Genomic DNA, 18633 nt, shown 5'->3' on the forward strand with positions numbered 1-18633 from the left:
GCGTTGACATGACGCGGTCTAAAATCTTTAGATTAGAGGCAGACGGTGCTTGACATTTCCTAATTTGATTCCTCGGTGGTTGCTTTGTTTCTATAGTCGACTTGTTTCTAAGTTAAGCATTGATCGAAATCTGAATGATGCTTGGAGGTGATCAAAAATTCATCAAGCGTGGCCCGGAATCCTTCCCGAAGCCAACTGTTGAACTCATTTTCTATTGTTTAAGCGTGACATTGCATCTCATTCTCTGTCCGTCGTTGTTCGGTCAAGGCATTCATGATTACTACCCAGAGCATATTACCACTCTCACCATCATACCATTTCCAAGGTTTTCGCATTCTGGTCTCCAAACATCTGGCAATGACGCAGCCCCAGACCGTGGACTTGGTAAATTACCTTGGAGAATGGAGATGCCGTCCCCACACGACTCGTGTGGGCGCTTGACAGCCCCCAAACCGGCCAAGCTCAAGCCCCAGAAGCTGGTCGGATTGCGGGGTTGCCACCCTGTTGAATATTGAGGAGAGCCGGAAAGAGGCCGAGATGGTATTCAGCTATATGGAGTACCACGCGATGTTCTGCGAGTATGTGTGTGAGAGAAAGGAGTTCCTGTCGAGTTCCAAATGAGGAAATCCTAAGCACCGAGGCCATCGTGAGAGCATCGTGCTGAACAGCTCGTCATAAGGGAGTGGGCAGCTTTCCTTCAAAGTGATCGTGCCAAACTCAACTTCAAACCCCTGGACCCGAAACCCTTGCATTGCGAACCTGCCTCTCATTCTTGTTCCCTTGCACTCATCACGTCACAACCACACACCAGTAACCTGAGATACCACCAACATGGCGCAACTCAACAGACTGCAGACATTCCCTAATAAGCCGAGAGTGTTCGTCCTCACAGACATCTCGAACGAGCCCGACGACGCCGAATCGCTCGTTCGTTACCTCCTCTACTCCAATCAATTTCAAACCGAAGGCCTTGTCGCCGTCTCATCGACATGGATGAAGAACAAAGTCTGCCCGCAAGACATTCACAAGATCCTCGACGCCTACGCCGGCGCCGTGGATAACCTCAACAAACACACGCATCCAGACTACCCTTACCCCTCAGCCGACAGCCTACGAGCCCTGGTCAAGTCCGGGCCACCGGTACGTAATGGAAGCATGGCAGGTGTCGCTCAAACATCAAAATATGCTGACATTCAATCGCACAGGTGTACGGATTCGCCGGTGTAGGTGCAGACAAGCCATTGACCGACGGTGCCCAGCTACTCCTCGAGAGAATCGAGGCCCCCTCACAAGATCCCCTTTGGGTCCTCGTCTGGGGCGGTACCAACGTCCTAGCCCAGGTCCTCCTCACTATTCGCGACAAATACTCTGCCGAAGACGCAGCCAAGTTGCGATCGAAGCTGAGAGTGTACACCATTTCCGACCAGGACGACACCTCAGCCTGGATCCGCACCCAGTTCCCCGACATTTTCTACATCTCCTCCATCCACGGCTGGAACCAATACGGACTGGCAGCGTGGACGGGTATCTCTGGAGACAAATACTACGGTTTCGACCAGGGCGGTCCAGACTTCTCCAAGGTCTCGAAGCAATGGATCAAGGAGAACATCCAGATCGGCCCGCTGGGCTCCGCGTATCCCGACTTCCTCTTCATCCCAGAGGGCGATACCCCGACGTTCCTCTACCTTATCCAGAACGGTCTAGGCGATCGAGAGCACCCAGACTACGGCTCATGGGGAGGTCGCTACGCGCTCACCGACGCCAGCGACGCTGGACAGCAGGGCAAGCACTACAGCGACATGTCCGACTCGGTCGTCGGCGTCGACGGCAAATCATACCGCTCCAACCAAGCCACCATCTGGAGATGGCGCGACACATTCCAAAACGATTTCGCGGCGCGCATGCAGTGGTCACTTAACCCCGACGTCGCTTCAACAAACCACCACCCCATTGTCGTCGTCAACGGTTCTCAGAGCCTCGAGCCGCTGTATTTCGAGGCTGAAGCCGATTCCACAATCGAACTGGACGCCTCAGGGACGTACGATCCCGATGGGGATGAGTTGACGTTCAAGTGGTGGCAGTACCGCGAGCCGAGCGCTTCACAATGGCTGGTCCACTTTGAGGTCTCGGAACTCGGTATAGAGAAGCTGGATGCGGAGGGCAAGAAGATCAGGGTCACGGTGCCGGAGCCTGAGAAGTCCTGCATGGAGCTCATCAGCCGGCAGCCGGTGGCCAAGGGCCAGGTGCTGCATCTCATCTTGGAGGTGACGGATAGCGGGACGCCCGCGCTGACGAGCTACCGTCGTGTTTTGATTCAGGCGACGAATAAAGATTTGAGAGGAGGCAAGCCTTTGAAAGAGGGGGAAGAGCTGTTAGCTATCGGTGATGCTATGAAGGATTATACTGGATGAGATATGATAACAACTAGCCCCTCAATGCAAGTCACTTTCAGTTGAGACTTACATACTTGGTCGATGAGAGGGAAACCAGATGAGCCTTCAATGTGTTTGCGCTGCTATTTGAATGATTGACGGATGAGATGATACTATGCTTGGTTTGCGTTGACCAGCTAACTCAGAAGGCTCGTCAATCATGTTTATTGATGCGTGGCAGCATGTCGAATGTAACTGAAGCATAGGCCAAGACTAAGGTAGAGTGCTTGATCCCACTCAATCCACGCTGGAGTCGCGTCTCAGCAAGGTAAGCTGATTTTAATTCGTTATCGAGTAAAGGTGCCAATCGAAAAAAGGTCTGGAACGAGAGTGGAAGGTCTTGGAGTTTCCAATCTTATTGGCGGCATGCTGAAGGATTGGAGCGAAGGAAGCTTTCTTACATCGGACGTATGTTGGCACCTGATTGATGTCTTTAGGTCTTTGGGGAAGTTTCCTGGCTAGTGAAACTCCAGGGTCGCAGGGTCGCAGGGTCGCATAGTGGGAAGATGATCATAAATCCAGTGTTCATCTCTTCGGAGGTGGTGGCTTGGCTAGTGCTGACGGAGAATTCAACGCGCCGTCGTCATCTCACCTGTCTCAAATCTTATTATCAGCGACCTCCTTCACAAAGACCCCATCTCCTTCTCTCTGCGTCGCAAGATCATCGCGCTCTCACGGGCGTTCATCCCATCTAAACAACGTTGAGGTTCATCGTCTGGTCCGGTGCATCAGCTCCACAACCAAAATGGTCAAAGACAATGCAACAACTGTAGCTGTTATCGGGGCAGGTACGTAGCGTGTAGACAATGAGAAATGAGCCTTCCAAACTGTGTGTACTGATGCGATGATGAAGGGTCCACCGGCCTGTCGATGCTCAAGACTCTCCGGGAAGATGGATTCGATGCTACGCTATTCGAGAGACGGAGTCGAGTTGGAGGCCTTTGGTCCTACACCGACGACAAGAGCATGACCACTGCGCTCCCTTGTGAGACCCCTTAAATGCTCCTCAACGCTTCCGTTGCTGGATGTACTGACCGTTCCAGCTACAAATGCCATCATCAGCAAATACACCTGCGGATTCACGGATTTCCCGATGCCAGACAGTAAGTGCATGAGTGTCTTTCTCGGAACACCTCAGTCGTCCGATGGCTGACATCCTAAAAGAGTACGGGCCATTCTTGAGTCAAGGCGATTTCGAAGAGTACATGGAATCCTATGCCGAGAATTTTGGCCTGTACAAGCACATTGTTTTCAACAGCACCGTCAAGAAAGTTGTCAGAAACGGAGACGGTACCAAATGGAAAGTCGAGATGATGAGATCAGGCAGCCAGGAGGTGAAAGAGTTCGACAAGGTCGTCCTATGCCACGGCTATCAGACGCAACCCAGGATGCCAACCTTTGAAGGTCAAGAGCTGTACCAAGGTCAACTCATCCATTCACAACAGTTTCGAAAGTATGTACCAGTATTTCGTTTCCCGTTTGAATAGTACTTGAGGCTCACTGCTCACCATTTCCCAGCCCGGAAGATTATAAGGGCCAAAAGGTTGTCCTCGTCGGTCTCAGCGCTACGATGAGCGACCTTCTCACCATCTTGGTCGACCAAGCCAGAGAGACCTTCGTGTCGCACCGGAACGGCGCAATGATCATAGGTCGCTGGCGCAACGGCCTCCCCACCGACCTCCTCATCAACCGCGCCCGACGACAAATGTCCTACTTTCTGCAGAGAAACTTTCCCAACCAGGTCAACAAGCTCGTCAAGCTCGCCACGGGCCTCTTGATGCGACAACACGGCAAGATCGACCCCGCATGGCGGCTTCTCGAAAACGTCGCCCCGCTAAGCCTGCATCTCGCCGGATGCATGGACACGACCCTGCAGCTTCTGCGCGAGGGAAAGGTGTCGTCCCTATACGGGATCAAGAGGTTCCTCGGGGGCAAGAAGATCGAGTTCACTGATGGGACCGTTCTAGACGACGTCGACTCTGTTGTCTGCTGTACTGGCTACACTGCAGATTTCAGTCTCGTTCCCTTCGTGGAGACGAGCAAGCCCAAGACAGACGCAGCCGGCCATCCGTACGGAGGCGAGTCCATCGCTAGGCTCTATATGAACCTCTTCCCGCCGGCGCATGCAGACAGCATAGCGATCCTCGCGTACTCGACGTACGGCAAGAATAACGGTTTCTCGTTTTCAGACGTAACCTCCATGGCGATAAGCAACATTTGGCGCGGCGTCAGCGCGGACATGATCCCCTCCAGACCGAAGATGGAACGTGCCATTGACCGCCATCAAGAGTGGGTTGCCGGCCGGTGGCACCAGGAGAACAGATCTGAGCCGGGTGCTGTTAAACAGTGGGAGTTCCAGGGGTTCTTGCATCAAGCCGCTGGCACCGGGATGGAGAACCTGGGCTGGGGATGGCGCGGTTGGGTGACTTGGTTTAAGGACCCTTATATGGTATACCTGATTAACCACGGCGTCGAGACGGCGCATGCGTTTAGGTACTTTGAGACGGGGAAGAGGAAGACTTGGGATGGGGCAAGAGAGGCGATCATCCACATGAACAAGTTGGTTAAGCAGCTCAAGTCTGCTAAGAGGTGAAGCTGCATGTCGTGAGCACGGGAAATTTTTGCGGCCATTGAGGTTGTTTTCTTCTCGTCTTATCTAGATTTGTCATAGTGTGGCCACCTACAAGTCTTTTCATTGTCGTATACCTATTGGCTGTATCTTCACTTATGTATCCACGGCCGAGTGGTGACACCGGGTCCGGAGTTAGCCCCGCAAACTCCGGCCTGCCCCTCCGTAAACCCCAACGCGGGCCCTGCCGATGGTGCCGGCCCCTCCTCAAAGCCGACCGGATCCTTTAGCGAAGATGACCACGGGCTTGGCTTAGATGCTGTTATCACCGGTGTAACCTGTCATCATGGCCGGCACGATTGGTTACAGGCGGGTTTGGTGTGCATTTATTGATGCAGCGAACGCAACGCACGACCATCCAATACGTCACAGGCGCAACAGATCCCCGCATCAAAATGTCGGATCGAGGAGTCGTCTGTTACCGGCATGGAGCCATCGGTATGAGCTCTGCTAAATTCCGGTCATATTTCCGGACTGATATGTCAGCCGTCCTCGACTGCCGATGCCCCTCACATGGTAAAGTATAAATGCACGACTTACAGTCCATCTAGTATCTAGGCTCTCGGTTGTAGGTTTTTATTCAGTATCACCAGCCTCTCATAAGGACTTGTCGAGAGCACATCAGTACATCTAATCAACACCACTCAAACCTTGCTCAACCACAATCACAATGTCCAACTTCATGGCAGAAGCGCCGGAGCCTCCCACCGAGCTAGGCAGGCTCCGCGTCCTCTCGCCCAACGCAGGCATCCGCGTCTCCCCGCTGGCTCTCGGCGCCATGTCCATCGGTGAAGCCTGGGCAGAGGCAATGGGTGCCATGAACAAGGAGCAATCCTACAAGCTCCTCGACGCCTTCGTCGAGTCCGGCGGCAACTTCATCGACACGGCAAACGGCTACCAGGACGAGCAGTCAGAAAAGTGGATTGGCGACTGGATGAAGGAGAGGGGCAATAGAGAGCAGATTGTGCTGGCCACAAAGTACACCTCGGACTACCAGAGCCACGCCCTGGGTAAGGGCCATACGGCCAACTTCACGGGCAACCACCGCCGCAGTCTCCACATCAGCATCCGGGATTCGCTCAAGAAGTTGGGCACGGATTACATCGATATCCTGTACCTGCACTGGTGGGACTACACGACGTCCATCAAGGAGATCATGGACTCTCTTCACATCCTCGTAGAGCAGGGCAAGGTTCTCTACCTCGGCATCTCAGACACGCCCGCCTGGGTCGTCAGCGCCGCCAACACGTACGCAGTCGACCATGGCAAGACGCCTTTTAGCGTGTACCAGGGCCGGTGGAGCGTGATGCACCGCGACTTTGAGCGCGACATCCTCCCCATGGCCCACACCTTCGGTATGGCCCTGTGCCCGTGGGACGTGCTGGGCTCCGGCAAGTTCCAGTCGAAAAAGGCGCTGGAAGAGCGCAAAAAGGCCGGCGAGGGTCTGCGGTCCTTTGTCAGCACCGGCGAGCAGACGGAGATGGAGATCAAGATGAGCGAGGCGCTGGAAAAGGTGGCGGGCGAGCACGGCACGGAGAGCGTGACGGCTATTGCCCTTGCCTACGTCCGCAGCAAGGCGCCTAATGTGATTCCCATCGTGGGCGGGCGCAAGGTCGAGCACTTGAAGGCCAATATCGATGCGCTCAAGATCAAACTCACGGATGAGCAGATTGCGTTCTTGGAAAGCGTCAAGCCTTTCGATGTTGGGTTCCCTGGCAACTTCTTGGGCCCAGACCCTAACATTACTGGAAAGTCCTTTAGGCTGGCGCGCGCATCACAAATGTCGTTCCCGAATGCAGGCAGGCAGACGAGTATCTAAGCTAGGTAGATAGAAGCTAGATCAAAAGTGTAATGGAAGTCGTGTCTCATCGAACCAGATGACAAGAATCCTTAATTCGTATGAGTGCATCAATACGGTAATCCGACAGTTGTCCTCCTTGCTGGAGCCCTAGGAATGCGTCTGCCGAACGTTCGACGGAACTTAGCAGCTTCGAAGTGATAATTGAAATGATCCTCTCACAGAAGTCCATCTTGGCTAGCATCGCTCATCTCTAGGCGTCAAAGATTCACGTGCACACGCTGTTTTTGCTCAAAATTACGCTTCAATTGCTGACTACAGCTGAGAGCTATATCCAACGGTAGAGATGCTAGGGAAGCCTCCTCTAGCCGCCTACGTCCTATCAATTTGGGTGACCGTAGCCTTGGATGAATCCAAGCCCTTGTGGGTATCCTTATCAAAGTCAACAGCAGCATCAGCATGCGTATCAAGTCCCATCTGCTTCATAGCATTCGTTCCCACTGCCGCATCCGGTCCGTCAAAGATCTCCGCCACCTCCTCGAGAGACCGTCCCTTGGTCTCGGGGAAGAAGAAGTAGATGAGAGTAAGGTGAATGGCAATCGCCACGCACCACACAATGTAGTACTTCCACGCAATCGCCTCCATGGCAACGGGGTTCGCGAAGGAGTTGTAGACACCCGCCAGGTTGCCGGTGAGCTGGTAAAGCATAGAAGCCTTGGCGCGCAGCGAGTAGGGCGTGACTTCCATGATGTAGGTCGCGCCGATGGGCGAGCAGGCGTGGTACCAGAAGGAAAAGACAAAGATCATGGCCAGGACGGCACCCGCGTAGCCCATGTGCTTGAAGCCGGTCTCCTGGTTGAGCGCGGAACAGATTGTCCAAATAATGTAGGAGACGCCCATGCCTGACATGCCGACGAGGAAGAGTCTGCGTCTACCAAACTTGTCCACCATGGTGGCGAAGGCGCAGGCCGAGAGGAAACCCCAAATTTGTAGTCCGGCGTTGATGAGGAGCTGGGTCTTGTGGTCCGTGACATTGATCGAGTTGAGCACCCTAGACGAAGTTTGTTAGCAATTGAGACGAAGCAAAAAGGGTGTTTGAGTCTGGACTGACTTTGAGAGGAAGTACGAGGTCAAGGCATTGCCAGACCACTGCAGCATGGCAGGAATGTACAGAGCCAAGAACAAGCGGTGCCAGTTACCGCGGGTAGAGATCCATTCCGCCCAGCGCGACCTCTTCTGCACCTTTTCCACCTCGAGCGTGGCCGTGATCTCAGCCATCTCGAAGCGAGCAAGCCGGGAGTTGGGGTCCCCGTATCCGTGCCACTTGACCAGAATGTCCCTGGCCTCCTTGTAACGGCCCTTGTAAATCAGCCATCTGGGCGACTCAGGGCAGAAGAAGACGAGAGACGCCTGGATGACGGAGCAGACGCACTGCAACAAGCTGGGAAGACGCCACGCCCACGAGTTGCTCATCTTGAAAGTGCCAAACGTGACCCAGGCGGCGATGAGGGCACCGAGCGGCCACGAAACCATCATGAAGGAGACGACCTGTCCGCGGTGGGTAGGGTACGTGACCTCAGACAGCAGGGGTGGGGCGGCGGTCGAGATGATGCCGAGTCCGAAGCCGATGATGAAGCGGGAGGCGACGAACATGCCGTAGTTGAGAGACCAGGTCTGGATGATGGAGCCGACAATGATGAGGATCGAGCCGCCAAAGATGGGCTTCCGGCGGCCAAGCCAGTCGCAGAGCTGAGAGGAGACGAGGATGGAGATCAGGACGCCGCCGTTGGGGCCAAAGGTCATGGCGCCGAGGCGCGTTCCTTTCGGCTCGCCAAAGAACTCTTGCCACTGCGGGAGTGACTGCATGCCATTGAGCATGCTGGCGTCGAAGCCCGTTGCCGTCTGGGTCAGGAGACCGCTGAGAAGCAAGAGATTGAGCTTCCACAGGGTCCAGTCGCTGTACCACGGCTTACGATCGCGAGGGATGACATCGCTGAGGACGAGGCCCTGGAAGTCGTCGGTGTCGGCACCGGGCGAGTGGACCTCTTCGGTGACAGGCTTTGCCATTGTTGATGTTGTCATCGTCTCGTCGAAGAGAGTGAGTTGTCTTTGTCAACTTTGTCGTCGTTCTCTCTTTGAGAAACCGAGTCGGATTGACGGCTGCTGGTTTGCGGGCCTGCAGGGTAGTAGTGAATCCGGCGCAACGGTCCTCTTATATCTCGAGACGAACTGACAGATTGGACCTTGGGAACAGTTGGAGTCGCGATGCGAATGCGGGATAGCGCCGGCTTGCCTACCATCCAGTACATTGACCGATGCCCCCTTTCAAGTTTTCCCCATGGGCAAGCAGCGACCTACCCCGGCTACCAGACAAACGCGGAGGAGGCTAAGGTTGAATCAGACCACTGCGCCGGTATCCGTAGACTGTCACAAGTTGGCCTTGTTCGAATGGTGGTGGCTGGCGACGCTTGTTGGTGCGCATCCAAACAGCGCCGGGGAGGCCTTTACCCCGATGCCCGATGCAGCATCACGTGGAGTTAAGAGGTTTTACCCCAGATCTACCCCAGGTTCCTCCTCTTTCTCCTCACGAGTCTCTGTTCCTTCGAGCTCCGGGGTGTCTTTCTCCTCATGCGACGCTTTCGACTCCTCATCACACCAGGAGTCGGCCCCCGGTCGTTCGTTGCCCAGCTTCGGGGAATAAGAGCCGGCGGTGCTTGACTGAACCTCGGGAGACCCATCCCCCGGTATCCCCATACCCCGGGCAACGGCGTGTTCGACGGGCGTCTTATGCCGAGATGCCGAGACACGGGAGGGTGCGACGCAAGCTAGCGGTATGAAGCGAAAGCTTTTTCAAAGAGACGAACCATACTACGTCACAGATGGCCTTCTCTTAAAGGTGGGTTCGCCTTATTTGAAAGCGAGGTCGCTCCGGGCTATGTGCACCAGTACCGCCTTCAAGTTTGAGCACAAGCCACAACCAGCAATACGTTGATGGAGACAGTTCACTAGAAACCAATGTTGAGAATTCCGCAGCCAAAAGCATAGTTATTGTAGCATGCAGGCGAGCCATTACTGGTCCTCTTGTCACCGGCGCCGAGAGACAGAGTGCACAGTCAGCATGCAGTGTTGTTTGCTTGACGCAGTGGGACTCCAACGAACCCCGTTGCTATACCCGGATTTGATTGTTCTAATGGGTGATACGCGTCCATGCTGGCAGAATATGGCCAACAAATGTTTATAAGCTGACAGCCCAACTATCTTGGTTGGTGGAGCGGTGTGAAGCATCCGCCGTTCGGCCCTTTGCAGCAAGGTCTCCGATCAGGAGGCAGACTACTTTCCTGACAGCAAACTACCGCATTGGTCCACAACTTACTTTGCTACATAATTTTCCGACTGATGGCTTCTTAGAGGCTTTTTTTGTCTTAGATATTTGTTCGCCCACGTTGATCGGCGACCACATGCCCGCATACTACCGAAACACAAATAGGCTCACCCGCTTGTGAAATGGCCCTCTTGCAACCATGCTGTGTTGCCTCTTTGGTGAAAGTAGCTGGAACTGACTTTCATCGCATTTTTATCCGACCAGAGAGATGTGTAGCGCGACGGGTGGCATCGTGTTGCAGTGAAAGCACTGAAATACGTGGTCACTCCAATAGCCTACTATAGTTCCCTAGCGAGTTTGGGCTAGTACAAGGCTTACACCTCAATTGAGTTCGTCGAGTGAGTGTTTCAAAAAATTCACCGACTTTGATTAAATGAGACTGCTTGGCGTCAGCTCAGCTGCCGGCTGCCCTGGCGAAGAACACGACTCGAAGTGCCCTTACTCTGCGTTTCGCAGTCCGCAATTCAAGGCGACGCAATCACATAGGCCTACCACCTTTCTTGAGTGTCAGGCGAAGCAGGGGAAAAGACAAAGGTTTAACTCTTTCTACCTTACTCGATCTCTCCCCACGGAGGCCTCGTTGCGTGGGTGTTGCCAAGCTACGAGTCAATTGTATGTAAATGGAGTTATCTCAGACACTTTACGATCACTCTTCCAAGGATCAACATGAGTACAATCGCTTACATCTTGGCATACTTACACAACGCTGACTGAATCATAAGAAGGATTGCCCTCGTACCAATTACTACACGATTACTTACATTGGGGCTGTACATTCTGACGGATAGTCTGGCGATTACCTGTTTGAAAGAATGTTGTGCACGATGAGGCATCATCATCCTCACCGCAACGTTTAAGTTTACCTGAGCTAAGAGTGTGACTGTGAGATGAGCATGTAGTTGTTTACCCTTCATTATGTATCGACTACGAAGACTGGACCCTGATGAGATACGAGTTTCTGTTACAAATACAATATCGTTCCCCGGACCAAGCTGCAGGAGCTAGATAGGGCAGCTCACAAGAAGAGAGTATTAGGAGATAGTAAAATCACGCTTTGTGGATTCGGTATTGCAAAACAACGTGAGAACCCAATTAGTCCCACCAAATTTTCGCCTCACTAACAAAGATCCCAGATCGCCACCATGAAATTCACAACCGCCATCCTCCTCGCCCTTGCCACCAACCTCCCACCCGCTCTAGCCGGCATCGCCTCCACCACCGCCGAAGAATGCGGCGACCTCGGCGTAATGTCCTACACGGCCTCCTCCCTCGACACCAACGTCGACCCCGCCAACATCCGCAAGTGCAGAGAGCACCCCCTGACCCTCAAATTCGGCTCGTCTCCGAACCTGCAGGCCCGCGAGTGCTGGTTCGGCGACGGGTACGGGTGCAGCAAGGGCTACTGCTGGGAGTCGTGTGATAGGAGCAAGGGCACTTGGTGCTGGACGGCGTGGAATGCCGGGCACGGGAACTGGCGGACGTGTTCTGGCAAGGAGCAGTGCGCGCCCGCGGAGCAGTCTGCTTGTGGGAAAGATTGCAAGGATGCCAAGGAGTGTGGGTGTAGTTGTCACTGAGAGGGTCTGAACGATCTATGAAATGTCGTGCTTTAAATCTGTCTTTCCTTCCTGTAAACTTGTTATTGATTATCATGGATCTCACTTGTTTCGCTCCATCTTCAGTTATTAAGCTGAGAAGCTCTTTTCATCATTCCAGTAGAGCCAATCATCACACTCATTTTGTACGATAAGCACTTATCTCATTTCATCTTGTTCTGTCTGTAATATCTCACTTTCTTTCTCTCATCGAAACACTATACCGAGGTGATTGAAGTGAAATGGCCAGCATCTGATGCGTTCATCAAAGGGTCTCTTAGTCTCATCCTCCGGCGGAAGTGACATAACTGAAGACTTCTTTGACCACCAGATAAAAGATATTATAAAATTCTCGGATGTTTTATGACTCATTTCATGCTACTGGATAGTAATTTCTTTTTGGTGTTGAATGTACGTGGATTTCCTATTGCTTTTTCTGTTGTTTCCAAACCAAAACAGTAACCAAAGAATACGTCGCAGTCCTAGCATCCAACGCCAGCGGAGAGTTCTGAAATAATGCCACAAGAGGCCTCATAGTTCTAACCAGATCCCAACAATGACTAAAAAGCTTTGAAATAGAACACTGCCAACAAAATACCGAGTCCGGAGCAGACGCCGTCACCCGGAGGCGGCAGGCGGCAGAGGGCCGTCACAAATCATGGCCGAAGCTCCGAAGGACCCACCCTGGCGCACAAACCCCCGCAAGCCAATCACCTGCGACAACTACAACCCCACCACCAACGACGCCCACACCAAAAGGGAAAGGAACTCGCGCCGGCCGCAGCATCTCGCAGCTCATCCCATCTCCGGGCAGCACAAGACGACGCAACAAGGAGGACGACTAAACCAGTTCTGCCATTCGTTTCGAGTTACCTTAGAGTGAGGAATTCACTTATAAGCTGGTTGGCCTTTTCCCCTTTTTCTCTTCTAGCTGAGTTCATCTTTGGATAGGAGACAAGACACCCTTAGATATCACGACCATTTGCCATGGCTGAATCAGCATCCCAGCAACAGTCGTTGGAAGGCGGCAAGCTTCTCACGCCAGACGCCATCGCCAACATCCTCTCGTCCGCCTCGGCCTGGGCTGACCCGGGCTCCGTAGATCAGAGCCGCGCGCACAGGACCGCACTGCTGGGCGATGTACTCTTCACTGCGCAGCAGCAATGGAACAGTGGCAGTCAAGAGATTGACCTTGTTGCGGAGAAGCTGGGCGATGGAAGCAGAGATGGTGATGCCCCTTGATTCACACTACCGATTTTGAGAAGATCTATAATAACAAATTTAACAGCATCATGGAGACTGCCTCTGGGAGACTCGGGCATCGTCGACTTCTTCCTCACCGTCATTTCCACGGAGAACCTCAGACCGGCGTTGAAGAAGCACTCTCTTCGTCTACTCGGCAACTCATGCGCCGACACAGGTACCAAGCTTGTTCACACATTCTCTCCAGGAAAGTAATTTAACGCAATATCTAGACGAAAACCGCGCAAGGGTCGTGGCATCAAACGCAATCACCTCCATCATCACCCTTCTCACCGACGACACCGCCCTTCCCTTCGCTGTGCCAGTCCTATACAACATCCTCGTCGACTACGAGCCCGCCCAAATCCAAGCGAGCTCTTCCTCGCTCACTCTCCACCTTGTCAACCTCCTCACCAGCCCACGCCTCGCCAACGCGCCGCATCTCATGGGTATCATTGGCAAGATCCTCGCCTTGCTCGCCACACATGGTATGCTTCACTCACCCAACCCCCTCCCTCACTCACACAGTCATCTTTGAAGAACCACAAAGCTCACTCCCTTCACCCAGAAACTGAAGCCACCTTTGCACCCCCGCAAACACCAACCATCCTCCTCACCCTCGCCCTCACACCCACAACCGACGCAGAAGACTTCGTCTCCCTCACCGCCGTCGCCCTAGCCTACCTAACCCACGCGCCCATCCAAGCCGCCCTCATCGCAACCGGCTCCGTTCCCGTCCTCCTCGCCACCTTCTACCACCTCCAAACCCAGCTCGACGCCCTCCGCGTCGAAGACGAAGACGCCGCCGTCCTCCTCAAATCCCTCCCGCAATCCTTCATCCAGATCCTCGCAGACGTCTCCTACGCAGACGACTTTGCCCTCCACCACCCCATCGGCTCCCCCGTCCTTGACACTCTCTACAGCTGGCTCACCCTCACGCCCAACAACACCCACCTCCAGGCCGCGGCCTGCCTCTGCCTAGGCAACGTCGCCCGCTCAGACGAAGCCTCCTACGCCCTCGTCAAATCCCACGCCGTCCACCTCCCGCTCGCCGCCCTCCTCGCCAAAGCAACAGACACGATGCTCCTCCACTCCGCCCTCTCCTTTGCCAAAAACCTCGCCATCCCCTCCCAGAACAAACCCGTCCTCGGCGACGCCGGCCTCTTCTCCCCAGAAATCCTCCCCCGTATCTGGTCCCTCGACGTAAACCCTCAAGTCCAGTTCACAGCAGTCTCCCTAACCCGCCTCCTCCTCGTAAACACACCCACAAACGTCCGCCGCCTCTGCGCGCCCCTCTCCCCGGACCCTCTATCCCCCTCCCACGAAACGACACACCTCCATCGCCTCCTCGACATGGTATCCCGCACCGACGCAGAACACACAAAAACAGAAGCCGCCCGCGCCGCCGCGGCAGTCTGCCGCGTCCTGCACACCGCGCCCATCCCGCCCATCCTACCGGACTGGGACCCCTCCGAGGACGGCTACGTCTTCCGCCCCGAGAACCCGCTGCCCGCGACGGCCGTGGCCGAGGCAGAAGGCGACGGCGGCGCGCAGCGTCGGGAGAAGTTTTACAGGCGGCACCCGAGCCTGAACAAGGCGCTCGCGTTCCTCGTCACGCAGACAAAGTTCCCCGTGCTACGCAGCGAGGCGTGGTTCGTCTTCGCGCTCATGTGTCGCGCCAAGGACGGGGCCGATGTGGTTCTGCGTACGCTGCAGGTTCCTGGGGCGTTTGAGGCGTTGACGGAGGCTGTTACCGGAAGGACGTTTTCTGGGGAGGATAGCAGCAACGGCACGGATCAGAAGGCCATTGAGGGGACGACGGCAGCGAGTGGTGATGGACAAGCGGTGGTTGTCAGCGGTGGAGATAATGCTGCCATGGTAGAGGGTCTTGGGCTGGAGCCGCAGCAGGCTGATCCGTCGCAGGCGGCGGGGATGAAGAAGGTTGATCGGGAGAATGGGCTGGTCATGGTGTCGGAGCTTGTCAAGAGGCACGCTGATGAATTGCCGTCTGTTAGGAGGGCCGCGTTTGAGGAGATGTTGAAGGAGGGTGGTGAGTTGATGGCTGATGAGAAGGGGAAGGGCAAAGCGTAGTTGAGATATGAAAGCAAATGATGCCTGGTCACGCTGTTCCTCTACGTCGATCCAAGTAAAGCGAGAAGCCATACTCGAAATGTCTAGAGACAACTAAATTCACAAGATAGACCAACGTCAGATCACAGCATCACGGAATGGAACCACAATTGGAAAAGCAATCGAATCAATCCTTAGTCTACTCCTGTCACCTTTAACCCATGATACACGTCACGTCGTATTCGTACGATGCGTCTTCCTACGCCCGGTCGATTAGACGACGGGGAAATTCTTGGGGGAGTGTGTAGGGGGGGCAGCAATCGACACAAGCGGGCGTGATCAATGCAATAATTTCTTTATGACCTTGTCCTGAGAGTATCTCAATCCACTGAACCCACGCCAGGCCAGAAGAAAACAACCCGACTTTCGAAGAACTTTTTTCCCTTCTCCGAAAGTGTTTTTGATGTGTCGAAAGCAGCAGCCGAAAATCCCATTTCCATGCAGCAGCTTAAGCTTAGCTGCACTAGTAGCCGCAGCATCAAACAAAGCCCCCCGACACCACAAGAGACGACAGCAGAGCAGCAGCGGTAGCAAAGACAGAGACGTGCTGCGTTTATTTCTTGGCAGCCTCGGCCTCGGCCGCGTCGCGAGCGCGCTTCTCCTTCTTGCCCAGGTTGCGGGCCTCGGCTCTCGTGTCGCGGAGCTTGCGGTAAGCACCGCCCTCGATGGGCTTGGGGAGGTCGGACTTGGAGATCTCGGAGAAGCCGGAGGCGGCCTTCTCGATGGGGAGGGCGGCGGAGAGGGACTTGACGGTCTCGGTCTTGGAGAGGTCGACCTTGGAGTCGCCCTGCTTGACCTTGTTGGAGCGGCGGGGGAAGACGACGAGGCGCTCCTTGTAGGCCTTGAGGCGGGCGACGTTGGCGGCCAGGGACTCCTCGCTCAGGTTCTTGCGGCGGCCATCGACGGCGATACCGATGGTGGGAGCGTAAAGGCGGGGGATACCGGCGGCCTAGCAGTCTCGCGTTAACTCTCAAAACTTTCCCAAATCTTCGTCCTTCCTGGCACCGGGCGTGCCTCGCGGGGTTCAGTATCGTACCTTAAGCTCGTCCAGGGTGAAACCGCGGCCGGCACGGACCTTGCGGTTGTACTTGATGGTAGGGCATCTCACGACAGGGCGGAGCAAGTCGGTGGGACGGGGAGCGACCTTCGCGGCCTTGGCCTGACGGGCGACACGGCGGCTGTGCTTCTTGCCGGCCTGTTGTGATGTTCCAAGTCAGATCCAAATTCCTCTTGTGCCATTTCCATTTTTCCCGATCTCGTCTGTTTCCCCGGGGTTGGAAAATAAGGAGTATCCTGCTCAAAAGAATCATACCTGGTCGAAGTGCGTCCGGACCCGGCGCTGCCAATCCTTGCGGAAGTCTGGTCAAATGGTGTCAGTACTCTGTTGTGTCTCGATGGTCGTCGTCTTCGCAATCGTCGCTCTTCGCGTGGAGGGGTGCTCACGGTTGTGGGGGATCTGCTGGTTGTGTGCGATCGCCTGGAAAAAAGTCAAATGTCAGTATTTGCGATGCGACGCCATCAATGGCGAGTCTCGTGGGCGTATCGACTTACCATTGTGCCTGTATTGCGCGATCAAGGGGTTAGTAGTCCGGATGGGCCGTCGTCGAGATGCTGCTGCAGGCTTCGAAAATTCCTTGAGAGGGACGAGTCAAAATCTCTGGAGGGCATGAAAACCCTACGAAGGGCCAGTACGTACTGGAGGTTTTTGGGGTGGGACGGTCGCAATTGTTCATTGGCTGTGGGATCCACTTGGTCCGGCAGCGTGAAGGACAGGCGACGGCCGAACCCTATTCCGGATTTTCATCTTGTGGCTGAGGCGATGAGTTTTCGGTCTACAAGTGGATATCAGCTGTCGGGAACCACTTTACCCATGAGAGAGCACTCATGCGATCCATGGAGCCGTCGACGTAGGTACCTATTCTATGTTTGATATCGTCGTCTTCAATCTCCTAGTACGAAGGCTTGATCGCACTAGGGCAATTTATTTGGATACTGCGTCCAATCGCCCATCCATCTACCACTTTGCCAAATTCGCTAGCCACTACATCTCTCATTTTTTTTCAGTGCTCTGAAGATCATAATGTACCACGAAGGATTTGTTTCGTGAAGTATGAGACGGCAGCTCCACCGAACATCTTGAAATACACGCCCAGCTAGGGCGTGTTTGTGTTTGTTGGTGAAACCCCTCTGTTCAGTGCTCACTTGTTTTTGCAAGATACGTGTATATCCCCTTCACCAGCTCTTTATACCCCGTCTTAGCTGGCATACCTTGGCACAAGTCTCACGTGAGGCCGTCAACCCTTCTTGTTGGCAAATACGGACTGATGATGCAGAGTATCTCGAAGTTCCATTTCGATGTCTTGATATCATCCACATTACGGAAAGCCAAAGTGCACCTGCTCCAGTAGTCACTGAGACGCTTCAGTGCTTGCCTTATTTCTTCATGAGACGCTCCTTCCCATGGTCGACCTGTCGCCTCAGAATGTTACCCCCCATCTTCGAGGTGGTACCTTCCCGCCATGTCATACTTTGGTAGCTCGACTCCAGCAGGTGCTGTCACTTAGGCGCCCCTCTGCCCCAGTGTGCTCCTTCCCATCCGTGGTTGAATTTGATGGAATCCATCGATAAACAGATACGTACTCTTTCTCCCCTCCAATCGAACTCTTCCCTTCCGCCTCAGGCACATCGAAAAAGGGTCGTTGCGCACGTGACACTAACTACCTCCCATTACTGATTGCGGCGCACCTTGGGAGATTGCAGTAGACCTATATAAAGCCCCGCTGTCCTCTCCCCTTTCCTCTCCTTTCCTCTTTTTCTTCTTCATACTTACCTTGATGGGTGTACTGGGGATCATGAAATCCGGTACGCAGAGAGGGATGCCTGCATTGCACATCGTGGAGCCCTCCTCTCTCGATAGTCCTTCGGGGCCATCGCTGTTGTAATTTTTGATTTTCAACCCTTTTCATTGTGCGCTCTGCCTGGTGCAGGGTCATGAAGAAGAGCCCCTCGTGAATGACTTCTGCTGTGTTGAATAAGTATCGCTTGCAAAGCTTTCTCCCCCTCGAATGTCTATGTCCGTCGATGGCCGTTTCCGCGCTGCGAATCTCCACCCAACAAGACTCCTAAATTCCGTAAATCGCGGCTTAGAGGAAGCTGAGCTGCGCCTCGGATCATGAACCAGACCAGACTTTTGTCCAGGTGGCCATCCATCATGCCCCAGTGATTATCAAGCTACGAGGGAGCTCAGAAGAAATTCAAGACGTCAATTGTGTGTCCTCCAAGCATGCAGAACTTGCTTCCGATGCCCTGGCAGTTCGTAGATGTTTCTTTCGAACCAGGGCTACCTGCAATCTCTTCAGATCTGGCCAGACGCTCAATCCACGCCATATTTATCTGCAGCAGTGGAAGCTCTCGTTGTACGTAAATTT

At 54.2% G+C, this 18633-nt stretch overlaps 7 protein-coding genes across 7 annotated transcripts; 5 read left to right on the forward strand and 2 right to left on the reverse strand.

Moving 5' to 3' along the window:
• Positions 1–831: 831 nt before the first annotated feature.
• BDZ83DRAFT_578681 (cellulose-binding protein) lies at positions 832–2411 on the forward strand (the record flags this gene model as incomplete). Its single annotated transcript, XM_060505154.1, has 2 exons — positions 832–1140; positions 1206–2411. 2 exons carry the CDS (start codon positions 832–834, stop codon positions 2409–2411), a joined length of 1515 nt encoding a protein of 504 aa, XP_060364468.1.
• A 1166-nt stretch (positions 2412–3577) lies between these two features.
• BDZ83DRAFT_578768 (dimethylaniline monooxygenase 2) lies at positions 3578–5025 on the forward strand (the record flags this gene model as incomplete). Its single annotated transcript, XM_060505164.1, has 2 exons — positions 3578–3885; positions 3951–5025. 2 exons carry the CDS (start codon positions 3578–3580, stop codon positions 5023–5025), a joined length of 1383 nt encoding a protein of 460 aa, XP_060364469.1.
• A 706-nt stretch (positions 5026–5731) lies between these two features.
• On the forward strand, positions 5732–6880 carry BDZ83DRAFT_752657 (aryl-alcohol dehydrogenase AAD14; the record flags this gene model as incomplete). Its single annotated transcript, XM_060514229.1, has 1 exon — positions 5732–6880. The coding sequence occupies one exon, from the start codon at positions 5732–5734 to the stop codon at positions 6878–6880; it is 1149 nt and encodes a 382-aa protein (XP_060364470.1).
• A 351-nt stretch (positions 6881–7231) lies between these two features.
• On the reverse strand, positions 7232–8926 carry BDZ83DRAFT_578701 (general substrate transporter; the record flags this gene model as incomplete). Its single annotated transcript, XM_060505157.1, has 2 exons — positions 7232–7910; positions 7971–8926. 2 exons carry the CDS (start codon positions 8924–8926, stop codon positions 7232–7234), a joined length of 1635 nt encoding a protein of 544 aa, XP_060364471.1.
• A 2457-nt stretch (positions 8927–11383) lies between these two features.
• Positions 11384–11815, forward strand: BDZ83DRAFT_578664 (uncharacterized protein; the record flags this gene model as incomplete). The annotated part of the gene is made up of 1 exon (XM_060505153.1): positions 11384–11815. One exon carries the CDS (start codon positions 11384–11386, stop codon positions 11813–11815), a length of 432 nt encoding a protein of 143 aa, XP_060364472.1.
• A 1005-nt stretch (positions 11816–12820) lies between these two features.
• Positions 12821–15166, forward strand: BDZ83DRAFT_578774 (GTP binding protein; the record flags this gene model as incomplete). The annotated part of the gene is made up of 4 exons (XM_060505165.1): positions 12821–13061; positions 13122–13253; positions 13309–13563; positions 13644–15166. 4 exons carry the CDS (start codon positions 12821–12823, stop codon positions 15164–15166), a joined length of 2151 nt encoding a protein of 716 aa, XP_060364473.1.
• Positions 15167–15758: 592 nt separating this feature from the next.
• Positions 15759–17340, reverse strand: BDZ83DRAFT_752661 (ribosomal protein L13e; the record flags this gene model as incomplete). Its single annotated transcript, XM_060514230.1, has 6 exons — positions 15759–16154; positions 16242–16400; positions 16518–16564; positions 16649–16682; positions 16757–16764; positions 17292–17340. 6 exons carry the CDS (start codon positions 17338–17340, stop codon positions 15759–15761), a joined length of 693 nt encoding a protein of 230 aa, XP_060364474.1.
• Positions 17341–18633: the final 1293 nt, after the last annotated feature.

Source organism: Colletotrichum acutatum, assembly GCF_030867785.1.
Source record: "Colletotrichum acutatum strain CBS 112980 chromosome Unknown BDZ83scaffold_52, whole genome shotgun sequence".
Classification (NCBI taxonomy): Eukaryota; Fungi; Ascomycota; class Sordariomycetes; order Glomerellales; family Glomerellaceae; genus Colletotrichum; species Colletotrichum acutatum.